Source organism: Pholis gunnellus (genome assembly GCF_910591455.1).
Source record: "Pholis gunnellus genome assembly, chromosome: 1".
In the NCBI taxonomy this organism is placed as follows: Eukaryota; Metazoa; Chordata; class Actinopteri; order Perciformes; family Pholidae; genus Pholis; species Pholis gunnellus.
Window position 1 is genome coordinate 6,788,075 of NC_136528.1, and position 21,602 is coordinate 6,809,676.

The 21,602-nt window shown below is 38.0% G+C and overlaps 2 protein-coding genes across 2 annotated transcripts; one reads left to right on the forward strand and one right to left on the reverse strand.

Annotated features, from left to right (window-relative positions):
* Window positions 1-9,357: 9,357 nt before the first annotated feature.
* Window positions 9,358-13,183, forward strand: rpl12 (ribosomal protein L12). The gene is made up of 6 exons (XM_079162007.1): window positions 9,358-9,517; window positions 11,595-11,668; window positions 12,218-12,316; window positions 12,433-12,514; window positions 12,613-12,699; window positions 13,034-13,183. Exons 1-6 carry the CDS (start codon window positions 9,481-9,483, stop codon window positions 13,150-13,152), a joined length of 498 nt encoding a protein of 165 aa, XP_079018133.1. The 5' UTR covers window positions 9,358-9,480; the 3' UTR covers window positions 13,153-13,183.
* Window positions 13,184-14,670: 1,487 nt separating this feature from the next.
* pole3 (polymerase (DNA directed), epsilon 3 (p17 subunit)) lies at window positions 14,671-18,623 on the reverse strand. The gene is made up of 4 exons (XM_079164044.1): window positions 18,278-18,623; window positions 16,702-16,787; window positions 16,373-16,491; window positions 14,671-16,088 (listed from the first exon to the last, which is right to left on the reverse strand). The coding sequence occupies exons 1-4, from the start codon at window positions 18,341-18,343 to the stop codon at window positions 15,898-15,900; spliced, it is 462 nt and encodes a 153-aa protein (XP_079020170.1). The 5' UTR covers window positions 18,344-18,623; the 3' UTR covers window positions 14,671-15,897.
* Window positions 18,624-21,602: the final 2,979 nt, after the last annotated feature.

A 21,602-nucleotide genomic window follows, 5' to 3' on the forward strand; every position in this document is an offset into this window, starting at 1 on the left:
TTTCTTTATCCTGCATTCAAAATCCTACTTAAGAGAAACGTATAAAAGTATTATCAGTATTATCAGTATTATCAGTATTATCAGTATTACAAACTAAAGTGCATTTGAATGGTGATGCGTTCACTTACCGGCGTACGTTTTGAAGTGCATTGGTGCGGTGTTGCGTTCACTTACTAAAGTTAATTTGAGTTGTGGTGCGTTCACTTACTAAAGTTAATTTGAGCTGTGGTGTGTTCACTTACTAAAGTTAATTTGAGTTGTGGTGCGTTCACTTACTAAAGTTAATTTGAGCAGTGATGCATTCACTTACTAAAGTTAATTTGAGCTGTGGTGCGTTCACTTACTAAAGTTAATTTGAGCAGTGATGCATTCACTTACTAAAGTTAATTTGAGCAGTGATGCATTCACTTACTAAAGTTAATTTGAGCTGTGGTGCGTTCACTTACTAAAGTTAATTTGAGTTGTGGTGCGTTCGCTTACTAAAGTTAATTTGAGCTGTGGTGCGTTCACTTACTGAAGTTAATTTGAGTTGTGGTGCGTTCACTTACTGAAGTTAATTTGAGCATGAATTTGAGCGGTTTGTTTGTCCGAGGAGGAAGATTGTCCGAGTCCTCCATGTTGAATTTTATCTGTGCTCCTCTTTAACCCTACAAAGAATCCAGTTAATCTACACCAAAACGGGAGCAATGTTGTAATAACACGACCTCTGACCCCTCGAGTTGATGAATATCAGGGATTACATGATAATCCAGGAGCGAGGAGGGAGGCGGAGGGAAACCAGAGAGCATGCTGGGACGCCAGGAGGCTGCAGGAGCATGCTGGGGAGTCTTTTCTTTTAACACAAAGTTTGCATTTCAAACTGAATGTGAAGCTTCAAAGTTCATTATTGACCTCCAGAGAAAAAAAAAGTCCCTTTAGTAGCTGTTCTGGAGCTTTCAATGATACCACATGATCTTCATCAGTAGATGGAGTTTTGCACAGTTCTCACGGAGTTGTAGATGTTTAAATTTCCTTTTTTTTCTGAGCAATTTAAACCTGAAGTATCTGATTTATTTGGCTGCCTGGGGGCAGCGGAAACAAGTTGTGAACATTTCACTTTGAATATGTAAATACACCCTCAAATTCTGCTAGATTCCTCCCTCTCTGTGTATAAAAACAAAAAAATCAAAACAGAGGATTTGCTTATTTCCACATCCAGCAGTTACAGAGCAACATCATTCATTTAGAGTCGTGTTTGTGTCCACCAGTTGAATGCAAGTCCAATATTCTCTCTCTTTTGGCTCTGTTTTTGGTCTCCACCAACTCCTGAAGCAAATATCCGTCTCTTAAACTGATAAATGTTCCTTTATGTTCACCTGCTAGTCTCTAACGGTTTCTGTCTGTTGCTGCGCAGGAAGAGTAAAGTGGATTTTTACAGCCTTCACTCTGAAAACGACACTGTGAGTGCTGTGATAGTGAACCAGGACTGTAAAGTTGTGGGCCGAAGAATTTAAACGATAAAGCTCCGTAGAGCTCAGGGGAGATGAAGAGTCGGGTGACTCTGGAGATTCTGACTGTTCAAAGGGAGTTTTGTTCTTTCCACTGTCGCTCAAGTACTTGCCCGTGGTGGGAAGTGTTGGATCTCTGTAAATTATATTATAAAGAGTACAGTCCAGACCAGGCGACAACCTCCGGTTCTGCCAAGTGAAGCCAATGCTGAAGTGTCTTAGAACCTGCATTCTCTCTAGTGTCCATCAGGGGGCGACAGTATGATGTTAATTTAGTAAATGATGGTTAAAGTAAATAGACCATAAGGCTTACTGTGATTGACAGGTCGCTACCAGAGCGTATACAGCATCTCTACGTTGCTCCTCAGCATTCCAAATATGGTCACTTCCGTTCATTGGTTGCAAAAAGCCAAGATTGTGACGGCCAAATCGCCGAATTCTAAACAACAAATGCGTGACGTCACTATGACTTTGTCCACTTCCTAGATACAGTCGATGATTCAGACGATGAAGCTCCGCAAAATACATCGACTCTTGAGACCCTCTTAAAGACAGACTTTCTTTTGGGGGGGGGCTCTGGATTTGACACTTGCACTTGCCACTAAGAATGTTTTTAAGAGTGTACTATATCCAGCAGTAGCATATTCATTAATCAAACTTCAAAACATTCATTGACGAGTTTGAATACAGAAAAATATTGATTCCTCTTTTCCCCCGAACAGTTATTTATGTTCATCGATCTCTGTCCTACATTTGCTGTGACTGAATTGTGATAGACTTGCTGTGCATGAGATGAAACTTTAAACAGCAACGCACCAGAGTGCATGTGTCAGGTTTGAGTTTGTGTGTGTGTGTGTGTGTGTTGGAGTGCTATCCAAGTGCATTGTGTGGATGCTGTTGCAGGGCATCGTTGTTGCATTGTGTAGTTGTGTGAGCGGCCTTATTGTTAACTGTTGGTGATCTGTGTGCAAAGTGATTACAGCCTCGAGTGCCTCGGCTTGCATCAATTATATCTCGTGGGCTTTATTGGGTATTGATCATTTGATCACTAGAGGGGACTCACAGAACAGAATACACTGTGACCTCTTCTTCTGTTGATAATGTAAGTTTATTTTTGAATGTTTTAAACGAGTAACAGATTTTACACGTTGCACCTTTAAAGCTGATTCTGATAAATACAATTGAAATCAAGCTTTAAATTCAAATATTCACATTATCCAATGTTAATATAAAAAAACTGACTACATATTTAATGATATTTATAATATTATTCATGATATTTAATAATTAATCATATTTAATGACATAATGTGTAGAGGAGTAATATAATGAATAAATCCCAGTATCAGAGGCTAAGCAAGTAAAACTGAACAGCGTGATACCACAATGTTAGAAAATACAGCTAGACACTTGTACTATATATATATTATATAAATTATAATATACACATTATTCTTGTTTTTGTGCTTCACATTTAAAATATCGTTCCTGTCGTCACAGAGTTTCTGAGCGGCCGGCCGATGAAGACTACAGCTGCAGTCTTGCATTTAATTTTGTTTGGAAACCTTGAGCCTCTTTTTGCAACTTCATTTCCTGATGGTGCTGTGGGGTTAACATGGTTCAGTGCTCCCACATAAGAAATTAAAACAAACTCCTGGGGAATTGCTCTGCTCTCTCAATTTGTGCCGAATCACCAGGGGAGCCGTGCAGCGGGGCAACCGATAACACTCGGTAATTACCCCCAAACTCAAATCAGGTCTCTACCAAACTTTCAAATGAACTGTATTTCATTAAGCGTGGCATGTTGATGTGAGCTTCATTAAGAATTCAGGCATTGTTTGAGCTGGCCCCCTCTGTCTCCAGTTTCTCATAACGAAAAGAAGACAGACAGGAAGTCTGTGGAGTGTATAGATGAGGAGGAAATCCTCAGGAAAGAATCAGATTATATAGACCAAGTGCCATTTTACAGTTATCGACAAGCTTCCCGGACTCAACTTACAAGCTGCCTGACAGATCCTGGATGGACAGCGTCTTAAACCGAGAAAACAACGCCACAGCTGCTGCTCGTTAAATGTTGTTGTTCTCACTTAAAAAGCAAACATATTTTCTCAGTTAGGTCTTGTGCTTTCTCTTCCTGCAGGTAGTTTTGGTTTAATTTGTAAAATTTTGAGGTACCTGTTTACTTGAGTATTTCCATTTTAAAAGTACATTGAACTGTCTTCCCGTAGTTATTTGACTAGTACAAAAGAAAATGGCAATCGCTGATGGTCAGTGGGGGCCGTAACGTTACAGTGTGGTCGCAGCTCACCGGTAAGAGAGCTGACGCAGCTTCGGTTTCACACAAGACACAAACAGCGGTGTCCTGGGTGAAAGTTGTGTTTGCTTGACCCGTCTACCTTTTCTGTCTGGGACTTTCTGACTTTCAGAGCCGTCGCTCTGAGCGTCTAATATTGCCGTGGCTTCAAATGAACGCAAAAAACTGCTGATTGTGTGCATGCGGAACAACTTAAGAAATTTGCATGTTATAATTACGCCATTTGGTGTTACGAGGCTGTAAAGATAAACTTAAATAAACACCTTTTTGTCTAAATTAAACTCACCGTTTGTACCTCTTACGATGAAAATGAATTATGATATTTTGTACAAGAACTTAGTTTCTTCTTCTCTCTCATTAATCATCTCAAATTCCATCAGATTTATCTGGTGACCCTTTGGAGAGGCCTAACTCCTAAGTTTGGGAACCACTAGACTAAACTAACTAATGGATTCTTTAATAGCATATTGAGATATTATATTATGACTATCTATATTATTATAGATTATGACTGGAAGACTTTTACTTTTTACATTGTGCACGGGTACTTTAAGTAAACCATATGAGTACTTCTTCTTCCGAGTACATTATGCTGATAATACATCTGCACTTTCATATCCAGTTTGACTTATAGATGCATGAGTTTGAAGGCTTATCAAAAGACATTTTTTTATGTTTATAATATTATATAATATTTTGAGGATTTTACAGCTTTACTTTGTCTTTTATCCCCATAATCAAACATTCACGGTATAAAGTCATCCACCAGGTATATATTATATTATACATTCATTCCATGAAGATGTTCAAAGCATTAGATGGGATTTGCTGTTAAGAACCACTGCACTGGACAACACTGTTATCTTTGGGGAGGAGATGCATGATGGGATAAAGGTCATCTTCTGGGAGAGCAGGGATTTGAAATTTCCCTGAGCTGTCAGAGATAAATCGAGCCGAGTTATTGAAGGTTCACAAGAACAAGGACACAATGTTTTAAAGGACAATACAGCTCCCATTTAAAGCTAAAGCATCAAAAATGTACTGTTTACCTTTCCACCATCCCAGTTTTTATATATACTGTACAATCTTTGTGTATATATATACATGATTGTATATATATGCCCCCCATATTTAAGGGAGCTTGGAGGAGAAGGATCTCACTCTTCCAGACTGACAGCCTTCTGAGTCTGTCAACGGCTAATCTCTCATTCTTCTGCAGCAAACTGCATAATAAATTGGGTGGCCAGTTATGGCTTCATGCTCAAGGACCTCTCATGGTTGCGGTGACTCAGATTTTCTCGAAACACCTTTTATTCTGCCATTGACTGCTTGCTGTCTCCTCTCTCACTACCCTTAGCTGGCCCCCCCTGGCCCCCCCCTAGGGGCCGCTAATGAAAACACATGCTGGCGTGACCTTTTATAGTCCACGGGTTTTATCTAAAACTCTGAATGGCCGGCGCTGATGTGGTGCAGTGCAACCCACTACCACCCAACCATCACAGCTCAAAGTCACAGTTTTCGGGGGGCTGCGGGCTGGATTGTGTGCATTCCCTTTTAACATCAATGCTTTCAACAATCCTTGAAGAAGTCTTTCATCCAAAAAGGGTCTTTTGGATGAAAAGGGGTTTTTAATCGAACCCTCAGTAGCACAAAGAACTCTTGAGAACTCCAAAAAAGGGTTCTTCAGAAGCAAATGGTTCTTGGTAGAACTTAAGCCCTTAAGGAAGGACATGCTTTTCTGGTCTTGCAGATGGAAGACACTTTGCACTCTCTTTACTCCACTACATTTATTTGGTAACTTAATTTGCAGATTCAGATTAATAATACTTATATATAATTATCAAATAAATATGATGTATTATGATGGATAAAGGTAAGACTTCACAAGGTTATGAGGTTATTATATTGTCATTGTACAACAGGTAAAACCAAATGCAGATTGTACTCTCATTTTGCCACATAACAAAAAACACCAAAAAACTGAAGTCTGGAGGTTCGGCAGCTGATTCTTCTCTACCTCTTTCCAGACGGCAGCAGGGTGAACGGGCTGTGGCTAAGGTGAGAATTGTCTTTTAATATCTTTTGATCTCTTTGCAGGCACCTCTTGTCACCAATATGCTCGGTAGATGTGGTGTTTTGGGCGGTTTTAATCACACACTGTAGAGCCCGCCTGTCCTATGTGCACATCCCATGCCAGTTTGAAATGTTTCCAGTCAGCATGCTTTCTATCGCTCATCTGTAAAAGTTATTTCTTTATTATTATTATTAATTACTATTATTGATCCCTTGGTGACATTCTCAACCTACTCAGCAGTGTGTAAAGTAATTAAATTAGCACCATTGCCAGCTCCAACATTAACGTGATGAACACATGAATGCATCAATAAATATAATCCAATTATATATTTTTGAAATGAGCCATTATGCATCATGACTTTTGCATTTTGTGCTTTAAGTATATTTTGTTGCTAATACTTTTGTACTTTTACTAGTAAAATGTTTAAAAACAGATTTTTTGCACTGCTGTATTGCTAGTTTAACTCCAGTTCAGATTACTTTTTCCACCACCGCTGGATTGTGCACTAAATGAAGAGAAGATTAAAGTTGCCTCATCGACATACTTCTTTAAAATCCAATCATGAGTCTGAACAAGCTGCTGTCGATGAACTTTCAACGTACTTATTCATCAATACTTGCAAAACACGAGGGACAGGAATCCAAAACTCAACCCCCCCCCCCCCCCCCCCCCCCCCCCTTCTTTTGAGTCCATTTAAGAGAGACAAGCTGCGTGTTTAGTATTTAGCCTTCATTCCCCTGACTTGAAAAAGAATCAATGGAGGAAATTGTTCAGCGGAGAAGAAGGAGAAGAAGGAGAGGAGCTGCTGATTGGAAAACACAAGGAAAAGGTCAAGTAGCAGGAAGAGATGGAGAGAGAACAACTCTGCTGAAATCAAATCATTCCCCCGAGTTTAACAAATGAGCTGTCGGACTCTGTGTGCGTGTGAGTGTGTGCGTGTGAGTGTGTGCGTGCATGCGAGCGTGCATGTGAATGTGTGTGCACGATTGGCTTCCATGGTTCTTGCTTCAGGGCTCACAGTTTGTTTATGCAAAAATAACAGCTGGCACCCAACCCTCCACATTGTGTTATGCCTGCACAAACACACACACACACACACACACACACACACACACACACACACACACACACATGCACACAAATACATAAATACACCTGCACACACATAGACATGCACACAAATACAGGACAATAGAAATGTAAGAGCATTATAGCTGCAAGAATGAAACTGGACTCCTTCTTGTCTCGTGTTGGTGTAACGTTGCATTAACTGAACTGAACTGAACTATAACATGTTTCAAAGCAGGCCGTTCACACATTAAAATACACTAAATAATTAGCATTTGAGTGATTATTCGTGATTGGAATGTCCATGATCCATTACTGCTGCCACTGATGTAATGGATGACCACTGTTAGAAATAGAAATAGTCAGCTACCACACAATAAATCATTATTATTCATTGCGTTCTTTTGGCTGACAAAGACAAAACTTATTATCTTCCCTCTTCCTCATTCTCTCCATTGTTGTCATTATTCATATTGAACCCAGAAACAACAACATAAAGCCGACGAGATGAAGGGAGGTTTTCTGAAGGAAGTAAACATAGATTAAGATTAAATATGAGTCAAAAGAAAAATAAAACAGGTCTTGTCTATTTCCAACACAAAAAGTGTTGTTTAAATAAAACAAGAGATTTAAAAGCGAATAACATTTCCTGCAACAGATTATTCAGATGTGACATTTCCACTAAATGTTGAGGATGTTCTGAAGATGCAGATAAATGTTTCCTTTCATAATGTGAGCTGTGAATTTCTGACTATCTTCTGACAGATTTTCATGATGCATATTAAACAGCACAACAGTGATGATCTCTGCTTCTCACCCACTTACTCCCTCTTGTGTTCTGTTGCTATTCCTGTAGAGCAGCTCTGAGTCAAAAAAAAAAAAAGACAGTCCTGCAGGAATCAAACAGGAAAACACTGGTTTTACATGCAACCGCACAACAGGCGAGATGATTCAGCTGAAAGCGGCCTTGAAACATGGCAAACACCGGCAGTGATATCAGTGGTGGAGGAATTATTCACATCCCTGCGGTAAAAGTACTAACACCACACTGTAAAAATGTTACTTAGAGGTACTCTGTTCGACATTCAGAGCGTTGTTATAGCAGCAGCGAATCTTCACATTTGAGAAGCTGGAACCGTGAAATGTTTTTCCAAGAAAAATGATCAAAATAGTTTTCCAATTAATTTTTAGTTGATCAACTAGTTGATTCATCTAATCATGAATTCAGCTGTACTTGTATAAACTGTTGGGTAGTTTAATTAACGGAAAAAACATTACATTTTATCAACTCTTCATATGTTTTGTGTGCAAAAATAGAAGTATAAGCAGAACATAGAAATACTCAAGTCAAAGAAGTACCTCAAATGTGTACTAAAGTCCAGTACTTGAGGAAATGTACTTAGTTACATTGCACCACTGAGTAATATCCACAATAATACTGACATAGTACTTTTATATTCCAGCAAAACTCGACCAGCTTCAGTCCTGTTATCCTGTTCATCCACTCTGGAGCACTTTGGTCTTCTGAGGTCACGAACCAGTTCAGAAAATATGTTGAGGTTTGGACTGTTGGTTGGACAAAACTGTCATAATATTAATAAATCTCATTGACTTACATACTTTACTTTTACTTAAGTAACATTTCCAATGCAGTACTTTTACTTGTTATTTTAAAATGTGGTATTTGTAGTTTTACTGCAGTAAAGGTTCTGAATACTTCATCCACTACTGTTGAATAATAAAATTAAATGTATGAACAATTTAAAACGTAGCTGGAACAATGACACGTTGAAATAACAAAAAAATCGAAGTAGTTTCCAATAATTTATTTTCTGTCAATTTAATTGATTAATCGACTAATTGATTCAGATGAACTTTAATTTACAACAAAACATTAATATTCTATAAACTTGACATTTGTTGTGTGTGAAAAAGATCTTGATTTGTAATATAACTAAAACGGTCAGATAAATGTAGTGGAGTAATATTTCCCTCTATAGTTAGTGGAGTAGAAGTATAAAGTTGCATGAAAAGAAAATACTCAAGTAAATTACAAGCACCTCCCATTTGTACTACAGTACTTGAATAAATGTACTTAGTTACATTCCACCATTGAAGAACTTTAGTGGAAGAAATATTCAGAACCTTTACTTAAGTACAAGTATTATTACACAGTGAAAATACTACACTATAATTAAAAGTCCTGTATTCCAAACCTTAATTAAGTAAAAGGGAAGTTTATCAGGGAAGAATTTGTGTAGTAGAAGTATAAAGTTGCATGAAAAGTAAAGTAAAAGTACCTCACATTTTGTACTACATAAAACCACCCATTTATTGGACTAGCGTCATGTGACCGGAATCCCAACATCTCGCGATACTTGGCGGGGCTATAAAGTCCTCCGCGACCAACCCTCGGTCTTTCTTTTCTCCCATTAGCGGTGAAGGTGCAACAGTAAATCGGTCGTCCCGAACCCGGGTTCATCCGACACCCTCACCAACCAAGCTGAACTCAGCTCAACCTCTACATCGGCAACATGCCTCCCAAATTCGACCCCAACGAGATTAAGATCGGTATGTTTTCAGTGTCTACTGGGTAATAAAAACAGACGCTTGTTCTGATCCAAGATGGAGTCGTTCCGTGTCTGCCGGCCTGTGACCGGCGTAGAGAAAACGGTAAAGAAACTGGGCACGAGACGCGACGAAGGAAAAGGGGGAAAATAATATGACTGAATTATTTTCTGCATGTTTACATGTTTTCATCAGGAGACATTTTGGTTGATTTTGTGACTGGTTTGATGGGAAAACGTGGTGACTGGGATTCCACGTGGGATGAGTTGCTAGCTAGCGTAGTTAACGATAGCTAGCTTGGCTAACTTTGCTAAGCTAGCTAGCTTTAGCCTCGTAAATCTGGCAGTTTAGGTGCCGTTTGACTTTTTGATTTAATATTTTTAACCTCCTTCAACTTCTGCATATCTAATGATAGTCTTTAAATATTTAAATCATTTTGATAATAAATTAATCTTCTGTTAATTTAGATTAATTGTGTAAAAATGTTTTATGTAGATTAATAGGCTTTCATAACATTTAAATGAGTCCTGCAGTTCCGTTAGGATTCATCATTACTCAGAATGTCTTAAAACATTTCTGATAATTTAATAATAAAATGCCTAATATAGTTTCAGGTTCTCTAAATATGGTTGTTTGCAAGTAACTTTAATCCCATTCAGCACTGGGAATTGTGTTTTGTGACACTTTATATACCAAAATGATTAATGTTAATATTAAATTAGCCAACAAAGCTGATAATGAATGTTCATAAGATGTTTGTTTTTAGATTGAATGTCAAACCAACTGATGCAATCTGCTCGGCTGCTGATCTCAATTTTCAGCGTAAAGGTTTATCAGCTCTTAATGACTTTATAACATTATCAAACCTGCTTCTGAGGCCCTCTAATAACGCACCATATCTCATCACTATATCTCATCACTATTGTACAATAACCTCAATAATTGACAGGCAGTTTTGAAAACTAACAAAGGCCATTTCTACTTTCATATTCATGTCTTTTTGCATACATTTGTCACACCATGATATGGGACAGCATTGAAAAACGTCTGTTGTGATATTTGCTCCGACCATGTTTCTGCCTAACCGATGAATTGAATTCACCTCTTAGCGGTTGTGAACGCAGATGTTTATCAACTTACTGGGTTTATGGTCCAAAAATATTTCACTCTGCAGATTAAAGTGTCTGGATCTGTAAATCGTCAACTATTAATCGCATGTAAGAGTTTTAGTTCTAGGTATACCTATAAATCCAGTGAGCTATTCTTCTGAGACGTTCTTGTATCTATAAAGTCGTCTGTTCAGCCTCCCGCCACTATGCCCGTCTGTCAGTGACTGAGTATAATCCAGTGGAGGCTCAGAGTGACCCGGCTTTAGGAAACAGGTCTGCCCCAAACTCATGGACAACTTTGTGCCAAAAGACTGGAACAAATCACCGTTAACTAAGTTTAGAAATGTATTTATCTCGCATCAGTTTAGACTGTTAACCTGGATTTTGTTTTGCTTGTAGTGTTCGGCCTTTCACACGTGATGTTTATTTATTTGGTGTACAAATGTAGAAAACGCATCTGCTTATGATTTATTTGAACCAACATGAAGCAGTTTTCACTTTACGGATTACATAAAAGGTAAACAGTTTATCTCTTAAAGCCTCAACATAATTATGATTCAACGTGTCATTAGGTTGAATTGTTTCTTAAACTCGTTTACTACGACATGTTGGATTTCAAACGGCCAAATGATCTGAATGCAGACTGTCTTTGTACAAAATGTAACTTCTAATGAGCAGTGTAAAACCTGTCTGTGCTCCATTCAAAGTGTTGTTCAAAAGTTTTTGTAGCAGTGATGGAGGTGTTTGGCATTAAATTGCTTGTGTTGATGGCTGAGCCCGTAAGTCTTAAAATACAGAAGGTTATGATCTGGAATAATTCCTAATAGTGGTGAGTCTCTGCAGACTACAGGAGAGAAGAAGCTATTCAAATGTCTGCAGTTCTCCATGTGAAGCTGTCAGATGAAACCCGTTGTTTCATCGACTGAAGCCCTTTAACCAGTTAGTGCTCACGTGTCGTCTTTGTCTTACAGTGTACATGAGATGTACAGGAGGAGAAGTTGGAGCCACCTCCGCCCTGGCCCCCAAAATCGGACCTCTGGGTTTGGTGAGTGAAATGAAAATGTCGTCTTTCAAACAAACCACCAGCCTCCCGCCACTATGCCCGTCTGTCAGTGACTGAGTATAATCCAGTGGAGGCTCAGAGTGACCCGGCTTTAGGAAACAGGTCTGCCCCAAACTCATGGACAACTTTGTGCCAAAAGACTGGAACAAGAACCGAGACTCCCTTTGTTGTCCTAGATTATGTCTGAAATGAAAACTGTATTTTCATCACGTAGCTTTGTTGTAGTGGCGAAACGGACCGTATTTGATCTGTATTATAAGACAAAGGTAAATTATAAGTCGTTATATTAAAATGTAATTGTGTAAAAGCTAGTTTCCAGTTTAGAGTGAATTGTGACATTTAACATAACTCCAAGCAGCTTAACTTAAATACAATGTTTTATTCTCTGAAAGTTATATCAGCTTCCAGAGCTGATGCGCTCTTAGCAGAGTCTCTCTCGCTCGCTCTCTCGCTCTCCCCTACTTTGTTGTGAGTGAAGCTATTTAAATCTGGTTTTATTTCATCTGCTGATCACCTCTGTTTTCTCCTCAGTCTCCCAAGAAAGTTGGTGACGACATCGCCAAGGCCACCGGTGACTGGAAGGGCCTGAGGATCACCGTGAGGCTGACCATCCAGAACAGACAGGCAGTGGTACGACACGGACCTCATTACCTCCCCTACCACCTTCATTAACTCCTCTGCTTTGTGGGGGCAGCAGCACGACTCGTTGTGATAATGACTTTCTGTTTTACGCCTCTTCCTTTAAGGTGGACGTCGTTCCCTCTGCGTCTGCTCTGATCATCAAGGCTCTCAAGGAGCCTCCTCGTGACAGGAAGAAGGTCAAGAACAGTAAGTTCACTGTGGCCTTCTGCAGAAACGCTTTCATTAAAAATGAGGTGGATTGACTGCGTTTCTAACCCCTCCATTCTTTTACTTAATTTTTTCAGTCAAGCACAGTGGAAGTGTGACCTTTGACGAGATTGTGACCGTTGCTCGCACCATGAGGGCTCGCTCCATCGCCAGAGAGCTCTCCGGTAAGAACGTCACCGGAAGCTTCTGAATGTGAATTAGTCTTTTGGTCGCTATTGCAGTAGACCAGACGTTGTATCTATAAAGTCTTCTGTTCAGCCTCCCGCCACTATGCCCGTCTGTCAGTGACTGAGTATAATCCAGTGGAGGCTCAGAGTGACCCGGCTTTAGGAAACAAGTCTGCCCCAAACTCATGGACAACTTTGTGCCAAAAGACTGGAACAAATCACCGCTAACCTGGATTTTGTGATTGTGACGTTATCACTTTATGGTTTTAAACATTATTTTGACCATAAAGAGTTGTTTGACTGTATGTTTTGTTTCTATCTCTGCTCTCAGGAACCATCAAAGAGATTCTGGGTACCGCTCAGTCTGTCGGCTGCACCGTCGATGGGCGTCCTCCCCATGATGTCATCGATGACATCAACAGCGGCAAAGTCGAGTGTCCCTCCGAGTAAACGAACACAAATAAAACGTTCATAAACTGAACTCATGTTCCACTGGCTTCTTTTTATCCTTGTTTGCAATATGAAGAAAGAACTAGTCAATAAAAGTATTACAACGGAGTACAATTAAGATGTATATGTACTGGAATATTTTGTGCTACTCTGGCGTTGTCTGGAAGTCGGTTAATTTAACGACTAATTTTGTGTCAAAAAACAACTTGACGGTGATTTGATATTCAGAAATCTAAACTAGGCCTCATCTTCCTCTGACTTTAAGGCTCCAGCGAAGTCCTTCAGGGTTTCTGAGAAATGTTGAGCCCTTTATGCAAGTCAGCATTAGGTGCAGACTTTGCCTGAGGGAATTTCCCACAATCCATTGCTGCATGCCATTAAACATGGGGTAACCGGTGGACACATGGAGATGTAAACAAAGAGGCCGACACATTCAGCCTGTCATTAAATTTACACAAACAAATCATGAAATTGGTATATTAAATTTGTCATTGAAGCTGTTTTGACAGAAAAGAGTACATTATTTTAAATGACCGTCTTATGAGGAAAGAGTGGAAGATGTTAAACTGAGTACAAATTATAAAATACCCACAATTGTACGTATTTGACGTCATGGTGATGTGTTGCACTCCGGTGCTGTCCAATTCACATTTCAGTCTCTCTCACGCAACCACTGACTAGGTGACGTCTGAGTCCTTAAGGGTCCAGGGTTTAAGGCCTTAGCGGGGACGTTGGACTGGGCCTTAGGGTCACCACGGTTACCTGTCGGCCGCCATGAGACCTGTATGGAGGCAATCCCTCGAGCACTGCTCGGAGTTGAGCACCTTTTTAACAATATATTAATGGCTGTGCAAAGTAGTTAAAATTGGCTCCATGTCTAATTTGTAACTTAAAATTCTGCTTACAGTATGAATCTGTAATGATTAAAACATTTAAAGTAAACTAAAAAGGGTTTCTGCATCGTGAAGTTCTACATTTCAGGAATATTATGCAAATGTAATTTCCATTTATCAATGCAGGATGTTAAAGTGTACATTTATGGTTTCACTACTTTTACAAAGGATCTAAATACTGTTTGCTCACAAGTTCAGGGCCTCATGACAAATGTAATTAAGTTCTGAGTTAAAGTAAAAGTCACATTTTACACACGTGGCCCTGATCCTCTTCTGAATCATGCAAATGCAGAGATTTACCTCGAGGCTAACTCAATGACTTTCTGGTAAGTTTTAAAGGTTTTAAGTTTTAAGTTTCATTCCATTATGGCCTCTTAACTACGTAATGTTCTCATAGTACAATAATATAAACGGGTTTTACTAAAGTTTGTATTTTCATATTTAAGTTTGTTGTTGGGACACTGATCAAACATTAATTGGTCATTTGTCCAAACACAAATGTTGCATACGTTTAAATTGTCTATTTTTCAGCCTGAGTAACAGAACTGTTGTGAACAGTTTATACAGTCAGTCATGAATCAGTTTGACTTTTTATACAAAATATTTATTGAAAATCTCAGCCAGTCATACACAACTCTACAAAAGTATAAATGGTTCAAAAACTCAGTAGATCAGGAACAAAAAGGACTTTACCGAACAGTTCAGCCAACACTATCACATTTAGCTGTTGTACTCTTGGTATTTGTGTTGAGTATTCATCAAACAGTACGTGTAAGTACACAGGAGAAAACACCTTATTACAGTACAATCCAAACAAAACAACAGTGCTTAATTCAGAACTAGTGTTTAAATTATGCACCAAAAGCTAGAAACTAATTTCAAGTCACGTTTTAATTTATTGTTCTTCGACAAAAGTTCCGCCGACTTAACATCCACATTAGACCGTGTAGCCCCGATTACGTCTGGTATCTATTCAAGTCCTGGATCAGGACTCAGGAAGTGGACAGCGGGACGCAGTGAGATCTGAGAAACCTCTTCCTGACGTCTGGGACACATTTCACCTAAACGCTGATGTGTCCACGATGACGACGTAGCAGAAGATACATCCTCAAAGCCTCCGCTTCTTGTTCCTCGTGGAGATATGTTACCAGTGTGTCTGCATTGTTTTGATTCCTGGCAGACTAAGCGGCATCGCTGCCTCCCTCCAGATTAAAACGACACATCTGGTCTTTGCAAAAGGGAACGATGTTCATGTTGATGTGTGAACAGAGCGGAGACGTGTGATCATTGGAGACGCATCTTAATGAAGCTGTGAACCGACATTCCTCAAGCTGTCCGCTCGTGATCGGATCACACAACACGCATGTTAATGTCCGGTGTTAACAGGGATGAGTTTAGGAACTTTTGCGTTTATATTTCTTACTTTTTAAAAGGTGGAACAACGAGACTATCAAAACATTTCAACTGACTGGACACCGGTCCAACTACGCTCTACGTTCTCACTCCTTCTTTTAAATTGATTGACAAGCGTATTTACCAAAGTGTGATCAGTTATTTAACTCTCTGCCGACTACTGTACGTCGTTTACTGTCAGGAACAGTGTTTGTATCAAAAGGTGACGCAGATATGTACAAAAGAAGAAGATAAAAATGGACCAGAGATGAGGAAGTGCATGATGTAGTTTGATTGTGCTGAAGACAGCAGCTGCACAAAGAAGTTATTAATGTAACCCCGTCTCTCCTCTGAGCTCATCCTGCTGCTCTGTGAACCAGGATGTTTTGATTCACGGTGGCTCTGTGATGACCGAGCGGCACTTAAACGCACCGCGTCCCATTTCATCGGCCGCTCTTCATCAGTTCTCCACCTCCTCCTCCTCCTCCTCCTCCTCAGCGTCGTTCTCAGCTTCAGGCTCCTCCTCCATGCGCTCCTCCTCCTCCTCTTCCTCCTCCCTGCTCTTATCGTTCTCAGAGTCGGCCTTCTTCTCTTTGTCTTTACGTTTCTGCTCGGACACTTCCTTCTTTCCCTTCTGGCCCTTCTTGTACACTGGAAGAGGAACACAAATGAACATTAACATCTGTAGAACCATCAGTATTGTGTTTAGAAATACAGATGTGTTTTACAGCAGCAGCACAGACACACTTGTTTTAGTTCAGACTGTAAATGGACAGCGTTCTGGGGGCAAAACTGAACTATTAATCACTTTTACATTAAAGTAACGACAGAAACACGGTCGGACCTGGAACATTTATGAATGCAGTCACAGACTTTTATTTAATTCGGTTGAACACTTATTATTTATCAAACGTCTTCATAACTGAAGCACTGACCTTCCAGAGCTTCTCTGAGCGGCTCCAGGAATCTCTCAAACTCCATCTCCTCCATCGCAGCCAACACGTCTCCTGCGTTCAGAGTTTTACGTTTGGCTTTCATGGCAAAGTTGTTGGCACTGCAGATAAGACATTAAGACATTATTGAACGTTTATAATGAAAAGATTTCACTAATATTTATTTAGGTCTTAAACTTGTTAACTGAAGCACTCCGGAGAAGTTCCAAGTCGATTTTCAACGCCGGTGTTTGAAACGTGTTAACGCCTGAACGGATTTTGTGAATAAAAAGTCAAGTGCTCGGTTTCAGTCGGAGGGTTTTTGTTCTCACCAGGACGTCGCATACAACACAAACACACTGGCAGCTTGAGATATGGCTCTCCTGGCTTCTTTAGACACGTTCACCCCATCTGGGAGCTGTTAGGAAAACAAACGGAGCGGAGGAGTGAACTCAAAGCTGCAGCAGAATATAAATATATATACTTACTTTATCACAAAACACAGACGGAGAAATAGTTATTCACTCGTTGTTTTGCAAAAAGACAACATTAACAAAAACAATGGGCAGGGTCTCTTTAAAAACAACAACATGTAGCCAAGTCTTCCAGCACTGGCTACGGTAAACACAAACAAATACTCGATTTATTCACTAAAATATATTTAGGATTTTTTCAGTTCATTGTGAGTAACATTTAGATCACAGAAGATATGACACAGTGTCGTCTTTTATACCTATCAACTTACTTCAGAAGAAATCTGTTCCAGAGATTAAATGAAATTAAATATCTGCATGTTACTCCTGCACAAAACTGTACAGCACTCTCATTTTAAAACATATAGATTTAACATATTGTTATTGTGTTATTTTATTTACATTTTTTTCTTCCCATTTCTGGAGGATCGAATACTCATCTATTTTTGAGGTACTTGCTCTTTACTAAAGTATTTCTATTTTATGTTACTTTAGAGTCTGCAAAGTTAAAAGTACAATCATTGCTTTCAAAATACAGGAAGGTAGAAGTATAAAGTATTAATAAATATATATATATAAATCAAATAATAAACTATGATGTATTATTATATATTAAGGGACCCAGCAGTACATAACCTAGTTTAAATGAGCTCGACTGTCACCAGCTGCAACATTTAAATGATGATTACATAATGCATAAATCATTTTAATATAATAATATAATATATTCATGTGAAATGGGTCTGCACAATGAGTAGTTTACTTTTTGGACTTTTGATGCTTGTACTTTTACTTCAGCAGGATTATTAATGCAGCATGCAGTACTTTTACTTGTATAGTATTACTAAACTGTAATAAGTCTACTTTTACTTAAGTAAAATATCAGAATACTTCTTCCACCTGTGGCCACGGGGGACATTTTTTTACTAGTACTTTTGTACTTTTACTTATGTAAATTAAGACAGAAGTATTTAAACACTGTAGTACTAACGTTACTACTTGTACTTAACGTTAACTAAGAAGAGATCTGAATACTACTGAATACAATATTTTTTACTTTTTTTATATTTAATAATAATATAATATATATATATATATAATATAATAATTTATGTTTTATTATTATTACTTATAATACTTGTTTTGACTAATAAAGGATTATCTTATCTTAAAGTATTAAATTATCTATTTTATTATTTATAATTAATATATATATATATATATATATATATATATATATATATATATATATATATATATACACATACATACACACATTATACATTATATGTATTATTATTATATATTATCTCTGCCACGGGAGACATTATGAATATAATACTTTTACTTTGTAATAGAGTATTTTTTACACTGTAGTATTGACACTTTTACTTCAGTTAAGGCTCCGAGTTCTTCTTCGTGGCATTACACTCACCGCCTCCTTGATGATGCGCGTGATCACCGCATTTGGCAGGTTCAGGTCTTCGGGTCTTTCCGCCATTTCTCTCCGATGATTACCGAGTCCTTAACCGTCACCTCTCGTGCACAGCCGTGCTAACCGATTAGCACTGTTGTGTTAGCTTGGAGCTACCTAAAGTAGCTACTTGGTTACTATAGTACCGCGTTTTGAAGACGACGCTCCTATTAACCAGATCGATTAGTTTGACGCATCGATTAGTTCAAAACGGTGTCCGAAGTCGGTCGCGTGTCCACCAGAAACCGATTTGTTTTGGGACGTTTTCCCGCGAACCGTCCAAGCACGAGCCCTCCTCCGTTAAGCTTTCAACTCCGACCCCCTGACGTCAGCGTAGCGTGGCTCGACTGTTACGTCATTACGTAAACATTGAAAATTAACTAAAACAAAAATACACTGAAAAATGGTAGTAAAATAACTCGTACATAGTTTTGTTTTAGTGGTGGAGGAAGTATTCAGATCCTTTAATCAAATAAAAGTACTACAACTATAAAAATACTCTGTATACTCTGTTACACCATGGAAAAGTCGAAAAGGTATATAGGCCTAAGTATAATTATGAAATACTTTAAGCAGAGAGATGTCCGCTGTGACTGTTATACTATTATATATTATATCATTAGATTATTATTACTGTATTCATGTAAAAGTTGGATTATATTGCTGTTTTCTCCATTAATCAATTGTTTTCAGAAGGAACCAAGGTTTTGAGCGATGGACCAACACGTTGTTGGTTTGGTGTTTTAATGGGACTTTAGAATATCACCAGTCTTATCCTTTAATTAGAAGCTAACACAATGAAAATGGCTCCGGACTATAAGGGTGTGAAGAAGGATTTATCTCAACTCTAATGATTAATCATTGTGTCTATAAAATGTCACAAACTATGCTCACAAAACAGTAAAAACTCCATCAGAATTTGACTTAAGTAACATCTTCAAACTATTGTTTTGTCGGACCAACATGCAAAAAAAATGAAGATATTCCACATATCATAATGTATATTTTGTTGTTGATTATCTATAAATATATAAAGTACATAAACGCTCATTAAAGTGACCAGCTGATCTGCTAGAAGTGAGACTGAGAGTTAAATGAAATAATAAAACATGTGTTATTAAAGATGATGTTACAGCTGAAGTGATAATACTCCCACTGGCCTCGTCACACATTATTTGCTGTGTATTGATGAATATATTAAAAACCCAGACTGGGCCGACTCACACCTTCATCACCGACGAAGAGGAGAAGGTCTGAGGTATTTAGGTGGTTTCCATGGTGCCTGTCTTCCTCACACATGCAGCCGCCCACACATTGTAAAGCACTATGCAGAGTATATATGCAAAGAAAGGAGAGTTTCATCTACACCCACCAAGTTCAAGCTTCTGGGCAGCGCTCCAGGACACTAAAGTCTCCTCAGCTCAGTTATCTGTGTTGTTGGAACCAATCGCTTTAATTGTGTTCACCTCGACGGGGCGACGGGGCACTGCAGATGTGAAACTAATTCCCCAAAAATGCTCAACTGTACAAGATATGATTGTTTAAAGTCAGTGTTTAAAGTTAAGGAGAAGTAAATATTGCATATTATCAACTCAACAGCCCTCCACAAATGCACTAGTCTCTTAATAGTTTGAAATATATTCACACATCAAGTGACAGAAAGGGAAAAAATGGGAAAAACAATGACAACAACAACTCATTAAACAGCTTGTTAATATAACATTTGACTTAAAAAGGCTTTCTGTAACCTAGTTTGTTTTTGTTGTTGTTGCTTTTAAGTTTAGTTTTTTCTCTTTTCCATAAAAACCAAAAATGGAAGTGCTGGACTTTTACATTTTGTATACATACTATACATTTCTGCAAAGAAAAAAGAAGAACAAAATAAAACATGTATACTTTCCACACACTCAAATACACATTTTAGCATGTTAAATAACAACAATATGATAGAGTTGTTGATCAGCGTACAACGTTCAATATTTGCCTCTCAACTTAGGACTGAAAAAAGGAAAGATAAAAGCTTCAATTTTAAACTGTGATGTACATATATATATATATATATATGTCACACAATAATAGGATGGAATGTCATCCACATGTAGTTAAGTATTGTGTTAATTAAATGTTTGACGTACTTTACTAGAGTCTTTCAATTTCATGTTACTAAATACTTCTACTCCACTGCATTCTGGAGGCAAGTATTGTCCTTTTAACTTCATTACATTTATTTTAGAACTTTAGTAACTTTGCAGATTTGGATTATTAATTAGCCAGAACCTAGACATTATCATTTGTTTGTCTCCTTTAAATGCAGTTTTACTGAAACTGAAAGTAGATCAAATAAAAGCTAATTATTTTGTTTGTTTATTTATGTATTTAAGAGACAGCGCACACTTATCCACATTTAACCAAGTCAAAACTGTCAGGATTAGCATAACAGCGAATAGAGTGCTGCAGGAATATATGTATAATACATATATATATATATATATATATATATATATGTTAAGGTACTTTAGTAGAGTATTTCCATTTGATGTTACTAAATACTTCTACTCCATTGCAATCTGGAGGCAAATATTGTTCTTTTCACTCCAATACATTTATTTTATAGTTTTAGTCTCTTTGCATATTTGTATTATTAAAAACAATCAAAATCAACTAATATATTATGATGTAATATCATTAAGTTATGTCACCCAGCAGTATATAAAGTAATTTAAATTAGCTGCACTTTTACAAGCTGCAATATCAAAGTGCTGAACATATAAACGCTTCAACGATTATTATCCAATAATACAAGATATATAATTCTGAAACGGGCCATTCTGCATAATGACTAAGTTTGGTATTTTAAGTATAAGTATAATACTTCTGTACTTTTATTAAAGTAACAGTAATAATAATAGCAATAATCATAACAATCCTAATAATTACAATAATAGTTTAACAGCAAGAACGACATTCATAAACTAAAACTTTATTATTGTTATTTTTATTTAACATTGTGTGGGTATTCATCTTAAAAGAAAAAGTAAGCAACCAATTGAACTCATTAAGTGAATGTCAAAGAATAAATCAGTGATGTGGAACAATTAACAATGTCCATCCGGCTGGAACCTCGTCTGGTTCTGTAGAGAATGAACTGGTGAACAGCCTATTTACACACTAACAAGAGAAGAGTGAAGAGGAGGTACATCTAAGTACTAATGCAGCAAAGGCGCAGAAGTCATAAGGTCTATAAGTGGCACTAAGTTCACTTGTTCTGGTGAGGTTCTGCGGGGAA

Bases quoted from the DNA above. Each gene is read 5' to 3' on its own strand.
- rpl12 (XM_079162007.1), top strand. From the start codon at position 9,481: ATGCCTCCCAAATTCGACCCCAACGAGATTAAGATCG. The intron at 9,518-11,594 runs GTATGTTTTCAG...TTTGTCTTACAG, and splicing joins CCCCAACGAGATTAAGATCG to TGTACATGAGATGTACAGGA. The intron at 12,700-13,033 runs GTAAGAACGTCA...CTCTGCTCTCAG, and splicing joins CATCGCCAGAGAGCTCTCCG to GAACCATCAAAGAGATTCTG.
- pole3 (XM_079164044.1), bottom strand. From the start codon at position 18,343: ATGGCGGAAAGACCCGAAGACCTGAACCTGCCAAATGCGGTGATCACG. The intron at 16,492-16,701 runs GTGAGAACAAAA...TCTTATCTGCAG, and splicing joins GTGTTGTATGCGACGTCCTG to TGCCAACAACTTTGCCATGA. The intron at 16,089-16,372 runs GTCAGTGCTTCA...TTCCTCTTCCAG, and splicing joins GCTCAGAGAAGCTCTGGAAG to TGTACAAGAAGGGCCAGAAG.